This window comes from Marmota marmota, unplaced genomic scaffold (genome assembly GCF_001458135.2).
Source record: "Marmota marmota marmota unplaced genomic scaffold, marMar, whole genome shotgun sequence".
Taxonomy (NCBI): Eukaryota; Metazoa; Chordata; class Mammalia; order Rodentia; family Sciuridae; genus Marmota; species Marmota marmota.
This window is the reverse complement of record NW_025999977.1, coordinates 24,934,310-24,941,939: the sequence shown is the minus strand read 5'-3', so window position 1 is coordinate 24,941,939 and position 7,630 is coordinate 24,934,310. Positions and strand designations below refer to the sequence as shown.

Below are 7,630 nucleotides of genomic sequence, written 5' to 3'. Positions count from 1 at the left end.
CCCCTCCTGTCTCCTATATTTCGGAACTTTTCTGCCCCCAAGGAGATTTCCTTTCTTCAGTCCAGCCTGCTGCCCCTGAGCCTGTGTTTAGTTTATTTGGTTTCGCCCTTGAGGGCTTTGTGAGCATGGGACCTGGTAAGGAACAAATGAAGGGTATTTGGGAGCGCATGTGATGAGGGGAGCAGAAAGGGAGGCTCCCCACTTCTAGTGGCTGCATCCCTTTGGGCTCAGGACAAAACCTGTGGCTTCAGAGCTGTCCTCAGGCAGAGGGCAGTGGTTGGGAGAGGGGTAACAGGACTTTGAGATTCCAGTTTCCTAGATGCCAATAGGAGTGTCTATATTCTCCAGGCAAGACCTGCCCAGTTGGAGTGCTCCGGTTGGTGTGCAACTGGTGCTAGCTACTCGGGGTTTTCAGAACTTCTGCATAATTTCCCCCACCCCGTTTAAATAAATATTTTCCCCTTCAGCTGTCCAACGAGGAGAAGCGGGAAACTGCAGCAAGTTGCCCCTGCTATGCGGCCTTTGGAACAGGCACCCCGCCCTCTACTGGCGCATTAGGACTCTGGGCAGACTCCAAGGATCCCACCTGGGCAGACGCTAGAGTGTCTTGGGTGGGATCCCTAATCAGCTGCAGCCTTGGGCTGGGACCATCTCTTTCTCTAGGACGGAGCAGTTAGGTATCCAGGCCTTTACAGTAAGTCCTTCTGAAAGACTGGGCCCTGGTCCCCACAGGTCGGTGGGCAGAAAGTGGCTGCTGGCAGGGGCAACAGTGTGGGTTGTGGATTTGCGTGCTTCTTGGAAAGAAGCCTAATATGTGTGTCGGCATGTGTGAGAGAGCACACGCAGGCTGGAGGGGGTCTATTTCTGCATTCTCTTGCATATATATCCAAGAGAGAGTGCTTGAGGACCCGCTGTTTCTGCAAATGGTAGGAGGGTCTCTGTGTGCTTGGTTCTATATTTTGATGCATGCAGGTATGAGTGTGTGTGACAGTCTATTTCTCTGGGTGGTCACTATGGATGAGAGGGTGAAAAGTTTTGTTGCCATCCAACAGCCATGGAACATAACTGCCTGAATCAAATTAATATTAAATGTGTATGTTCATGTTTATATGAACGTTAATATAGTCTGTTTTCCTGTGAGTGTGGGACTGAAAAACAGGGAGTGGGTAGGGGTGATACACATATACAATATGTGTTTGTCTCATTTCCAGAAGTGAATATGGAAAAGAGTGGACTCTGACATAGCAAGGGGCCCTTTGGGTTGAGGAGAGGTCGTTTTGAGAAGCGGTTTTAGGCATGGATTGGGTTTTTGGACCTTCAGGCAATGGCTGGCCCTTCATCCTTCTAGGCTGTGGAAGTTAGGTCGCCCAGGTCCCACAAGCACAGACAGTACCCGAGAGGACCTGAGTTGTTTCTTGAGAGTAGAGCCTCCAGGAGAGGCAGAGAGAAGTACCCCGGCTGGAATTTCTCTCGGGGTGTAGAAGTGGACAAGCACTGGGTGCCCACGAAGGCGGAGACTCCAGCATCGTTGAGCAGTCCAAGCTGGTAGGTTATCTCCTTGAATTCCAGACCTGCACAGATAGTAGCTTCCCTAGTTAGGCCACTCAGAAGCCTGAGTCCGCGAGAGAATTCTTGATAACTTAGAAAGTCCGAGGAAAAAGGTCTTCTGATTTTGCCCCGATTTTACCCAAAAGCGCTGATTTTGCCAGAAAGGTAGTCCTAAGAGGTCCATGTGCTCTGGGATCTCAGCTCAATAAATGCCTCTTCCCCTCCATCCCTTCCAGTTCAGGGACTAGGGTGTCCTGGTTTTGGAGAAGGGTTTTCAGTACCCATAGCCACTGAAAACCAACACCCAAAAGCCCCAACTTCCTTCTCGCAGAGTTCTTCCTGCTGCGAATCTGCCAGGACCGGCTTGGCCCAGCCAGTTAAAGGGGGCTAGAACCACAGAGGAGAGTCAGCGCTGAAGATTAATTCACAGCCACAGAAGCACCTGTGACGCACGACGCGCGAAGGCGTCCCCTTGGCCTGACCTTCCGAACCCAGGTGCCCACTTACTCTTCATTTACAACATGCGCCCTGCAGGCCCATCCGCTCGGTCGCCTCTGACTTTCTCCCCTGTTCACCTCCAGAGCAAACCGACTGAAGCACTGGGTGGGTGCGTGTACGTGAGCTCAGAGACCTTCGCTCTGCCGCGCTGTCCTACAGGCTACACGCGTACCTGGAGCCTAGGTCTAGGCAGCCGCCCCCCACCCCGCCGCCAGGCGGGAGGGGGCAGGGGGCTGGCATATCTCCCAGAGTATAGCCCCTAGTTCCAGGGGCTGAGACTACTCCAAGGTGTCAGCTAGACAGGATACTTCCGCGGTCTGATTGGTTCCCCAGCCTCCGCATTTCTAAATGCACGTACCCGGCGGGCACATCCCACCTCCCCTTCCCAGGTGGAAAAAGAGGGGGTGTGTGTGCTCTGCGCAGTGGTATGGGGAGAAGGAGCCCGCACCCTGCCCACTTCTGCAGGGAATTTTCTGGAACAACAACAAAAAAAAGGGATCGAGGGCTTTGGGAGAGGAACTTTCAAGTTTTCAGGCCCTTCACCTAGCAAGTGATACACTTTGTCTGGGAGGGTGCCTCCGGGTTTCAGGGACTCACGGGTTTCTGGGACTCACCGGAGTATCCCTGTGGGGAAATCAGACACTGTTGCACTCCTGGCCCTCGGGCTTCATGGCATATATTCATATATATATTTGATTTCTAATTTTATTATAAAATAAAAGCAGAAATATATTCCGAAGAACATTCACAGGAGGGCATAACAGGGAAACGGCAAGACCGCGGCTCGGGAGGCACGCTCTGCCGGGAGTGCTGCGGCCACAGTCCGGGGAAAGAGGAGAGAGCATCGTGGAGGAGCCTCGCAGAGAGAGCAGGAGAGAGCAAGAGTGACAGCGAGAGCGACAGTGAGATCAAGGGGAGAATAAAAGAGCTTCTGGGATGCCTTTCACTTAAGTTACTAGGCGAAAAGCTGACACCTGCAGCTGGGTTTCCTCTCCGGAAAGCCTTTGGAGATGACCTAGGATCCAAGACCTAGGATCCAAGGGCCTTTTCCTCCTCCCCACTCCCGGAAAGTGCGGAGAGGGAAATCAATGGCCAGACCGGAAGAGAGAGAGGGTACAGACCCAGAGGGCCAAGGCAGAGTGCAAGACACCATCAGGAGAGACAAAGAAAAAAGAGCTAGAAATCTAGAAGAAAACAAGGAAAAGCAAGAAGAGGAGAGAGAGGAGAGGCGAAAGGACAGAAAACGGAGAAAGGAGAAAAGAAAAGGAAAGGAAGAGGAGGAAAGGTGTGCAGGCAAGAGGAGAGAAGAAAGAAAAGACGGAGAGAAAGAATGAGAATGGTGTATATAATTTATTCCCTTCCCTGGTTCAAGACCTGGTCCCCGGCCTCCAAAGGATCTCAAAAGCGGCTTGTTGAAAATAAATTCCAAATAAGGACCCAGAGTGCCATCCGCTTTGTCCCTGCCGGCGGTTCTGCCGGCCTTGCGCGCGGGTCTTTCAGTACCTGGAGGGGCCGCCGGCGCTGGGGCCCTCCGGGCACCGCCTTCTCTCGGGTCCCAGCGCCAAGCCTGGAAGGCAAACGCGAAGAGGCACCAGAGCTCTAGGAGCCCAGGTCCACGAGGTTGGCCGACATGGGGTTGAGGATGGAGTCCTGGAGGCCGTGATGATGCTGCAGTGGGTCCGCCCCGCCTCCGCCCGGCACAGGCACCGGCACTGCGCTGGGTCCGGGAGGGTGGCCCAGGCTGTGCAGGGACGGCAGCCCGGGTGGTGGCGGCGGACTGAGTAGCAGCGCGGGGCTGGACGACGAGTGGTCTGGCGTCCCCGATGGCGTCTTCTCGTCTTCGGAGCTGCCTAGCACCGACTTGCCGCTTCCATTAAGAGAAGAAGCCAGTGGGTTGTGGCTGTTGGAATTGGAGTTCTCGCTGTTCTCCCTGCAAGTGCAGGAGCAAAGCAGCCGGGTCAGCGGGGAAATGAGGCCTTTTAGCGCAGTCTTACCCTGAGCCAGTTTGCCACCGGTCTGCGGAGACAGAGCGCCGGCGCCCTGCTTGCGGGTGTTTTCGGTTTCTATGGTTTTCTCGGCCTGGCCTTGGCTTTTCATTTATGCCAGTTTTCACAATCTTTCAACACCCGATTTCGCTTGTACCTCTCTCCTATATCATCTCCCTCTCTCTTTCCCCCGCCTCCCATGTGCTCAATCTCATGACTATCTTTCCTACTCTATCTGCCCCCCTCCCTTCTTCCAAGAGAAGGCGACCCTGGAGTTGGAGGGTGGGCAGGAAAAACAAAACAAAACAAGGATACCTCGATTTTCAGATTGCTCTAGGAATCTCCAGGTAGGTTTACTAAACAGAAGTGGGGCCAGGAGGATGAGGTACCCTAGATCCCAGGCTGGGTGACCAATTTGAAAGTGAGTATCTCATAGCCTTTCATTTCTCTCTGCTTTTCTCTGCATGAGAGAAACTTTTGGGCACGGGGTCCTGACCCCGAGGGTCCTATTTCTCCAACCTGGGCACATCCTGTGAGGGCTGCCCTTGCTAAGCCTAGGATCAAGGCTCCAAGAACAGAGGGTTCCCTTTCCCTGGTGGGCATAGTGGAAACTTTGGCCAGGGAACTGGAAGCTGGGGCATGGAGGGTAGCCCCTGGGAGAAAACAGAAGGGAGGACTTGGTAGTCTTGACCTAGACTTTTCCATCATAACCCGAAACTCCAGCTCTCACCAGGGGCTTGGGCCAGGGAAGGCAGTTCTTAAGGAGTCTGGACTTAGGCCAGTCTGGATGTAGGGGGACCCAGCAAAGAGAACTCACCTCTTGCCCTGCCTCTGCTGACAGTCCCTGCTCAGACTTGGATATTTGAAATACTGGGTAGAGTCTCTTTTTCGCTGGGGGCTTCTGTTCCTGATATCTTAGGAGAGGAATCCACAGACAGGCTGTGGGGAACCTGACCACTGTGGATACCCCAACCTCAAGATACCAAAGTTCAGATATCCAGATACCAAAGTTCAGCCTGCAGCATTCCCTCCATTTCTACTCTTCAGCACTCCAATTCTGACCCTGATCATTCAAACTCTGGGCTAAACACACCCCATACCACCAACCTCAGGTGTCCTATTTGTTACTTTCAGGTTGGATTCTGTTCCCATAATTACTTTCTCTCCCACCCCCTCTCCAGATTTGGAGTTCTGAGGGGCTACAAAGCAGGCAGTAACAAGGGCCTGCTGGTCAACCCCTAGACTATTTCAGAAAGTCCTGGTTTCCCTGACAACATACAACTCTCAGGCCTTGTGAGGCTCTTAGCTCACTCATGACATACCGACCTACCCCCTAAAGAGGGTAGTAGAATCTGAGGAAAAGGGTCAAGGGCCTGGCAGTCCAGGGAAGGGCTGCTGGGTCCAGTTAAGCAGCAAAGGGGTCATGCGTTTCTCCTCTTCTCTCTTAGAGCTGGTACTTGCTCTCTGGAGCCTCACCTCAGTCCTCTGCATGCAGCATAAGAGACTGGCTCTCAACTCCCACATTCAGACAAGGAAAATTCTTGCCCAGGCGCTTCTTCCTTCAGTCCATACTACGGAAATCCCAGTCCTGACCCCTAGTCACACTTAGGTTTGGAGGTGAGTAAGGCTGAGGGGAAGTGCAGGGAAGCACAGAACCAGTCAGGAATCGCCTCCCGCTTCTACCTGGGCCCACACAGAGTCCTTGGCCTTTCCAGGTAAGACCAGGGCCTGCCTGCTGAGCCTACTTTGTGCGGGTTCAGGCCCACAGTTCTGCCCTCTCCTTGAAGCTCGCTGCTTCTCCACTTTTGTCCATAAACGACCAGGGAGTTAGTTGACAACTTCCCGCATTGGGCTTTGCCCGCTTTAGACAAATCCCTGCCCGCCGGGTCTCCGAAAAGACCTGTGCGCCCTCTAGGTCAGGCTAGTCTGCAGCTGGCCGTTGCTGGGACTGAAGGGTCCAGTTTAGGCCTCGCTTGGGGTTGGGCAGACGCCCCTGCGACCCACTCCCTCGGGCCCGGGAAAGCCGGCGCCGAAGCTCTACTTACTCGTACCTTTCCTTGGCCTCGGCGGCCCGGTCGCGCTGCCGCCGGTTCTTGAACCAGTTGCTGACCTGCGTGGTGGTGAGGCCTGTGGCCTCCGCCAGCTCGCGCTTCTCCCGGGGTGACGGGTAGGGGTTGTGAGCGTACCACTCTCGCAACACGCTGCGACTCTTTTCCTTGAAGCAGTAGCTGGTCTCCTCGCCGTCCCAGATGGAGCGCGGCAGCGGGAACTTGCGTCGCACGCGATATTTGCCCACAGCGCCCAAGGGCCGGCCACGCAGCTTCTCCGCCTCGATGTAGTGGGCCTTGAGCCATAGCTGCTGTAGCTTGGCGTGGTTGTGTGGCGAGAACTGGTGGCTCTCCAGGATCTTGTAGAGCTCGCGGAAGTTGCCGCGGTGGAAGGCCACCACGGCCTTGGCCTTGAGCACGCTTTCATTCTTGTGGAGGTGCTCGCAGGCGGGCAGCGACCACAGGAAGCGGCCCAGCCGCTCAATGTTGCCGCCCTGCTGCAGCACCTCGCACACGCACGCCACTTGCTCCTGCGTGAAGCCAAAGGTGGGCAGCATGGACATGGTGCCGGCTGCGCCCCCGCCCGCCCGCGCGCGCCCTCACCGCGCCGCGCAGTCCCGCATGGGCGCCTCCCCGCCAGCCGTCCGGGCCGAGAGGCGGGAGGGGCGGGCCCCCTGGTCCGGCGCTGGCTCCCGGCGAGTCCTGAGTCACTGCAGCACGTCCTCGTGCCGGCCGCGGGTCCCGCGCAGCTCCGCGCCCCCGCCGCCTGCGTGCCCAGCCCGCGCCTTCGCCCAAGTCCGGGGGCCGCCTGGGGCGCCGCTCCGCATGCTCTGCGCCCGCCCGCCGCTCCCTAGTTCGCTTCTCGCTCGCTCTCCCTCCCGTCTAGCTCGCTCGCAGCTTTTTTAATAATATTATTCTAAGCGGGCATGAGGCGCGGCGGCCCGCGCCCTGATTGGTCCGGTTATCTGACCCGGGGCCTGCCCGCGCCAGACAATAGTCGAGTCAAATTATTCGCCATGGAGACGCTGTCAGTCACTGGTAACCCGAGCCCCGGCGGGCCGGGCGGCTCCCCCCGGCCAGCTCCGCTGACAGATCGCCCGGCTCCGCGAAAAGCTGAGGGCGGCCCGAGACAGGAGCCGGAGGCGCTCCAAGAGCTTGGGAGGCGGAGAGGAGCTGGCAGGGGCCGGCGGCGGCGGTGATTGACGGGGCGGACGCCCAAAGAACAAGGAGGAGGAGGAGGACGCGGGAGGGTTGGGGGAGACTGGACGCAAGAAGAAAAGGGGAGGTGGGGAGGGAAGAGGAGAGAAGGAAAGGCAGAGGACCGTTTAAGGGGGTTCCTGGCAGGAAGGGGAGGGAGAAGGGTAGAAGGAGCTTCCAGGGGGAAGGAATTTGGGGCAGCTTTTTGCAAGGGGCGGCGCTGCAGCCTCACCCAGGCCCTGCTAGTTGCCCGGGTCCCACCTGGGTCACCGCATCCCTGCCAGGGTGGCCGTTCGCAGGCAGATACTATCCAGGAGCGGACTATTGGGATGGAGAGTTTGGACGTGCCCAGGC

General features: G+C 56.6%; 1 protein-coding gene across 1 annotated transcript; it reads right to left on the bottom strand.

The window, feature by feature from the left end:
* Positions 1–2,773: 2,773 nt before the first annotated feature.
* Six2 (SIX homeobox 2) lies at positions 2,774–7,086 on the bottom strand. The gene is made up of 2 exons (XM_015479476.2): positions 6,083–7,086; positions 2,774–3,976 (listed from the first exon to the last, which is right to left on the bottom strand). Exons 1-2 carry the CDS (start codon positions 6,640–6,642, stop codon positions 3,646–3,648), a joined length of 891 nt encoding a protein of 296 aa, XP_015334962.1. The 5' UTR covers positions 6,643–7,086; the 3' UTR covers positions 2,774–3,645.
* Between the last annotated feature and the right edge of the window lie 544 nt (positions 7,087–7,630).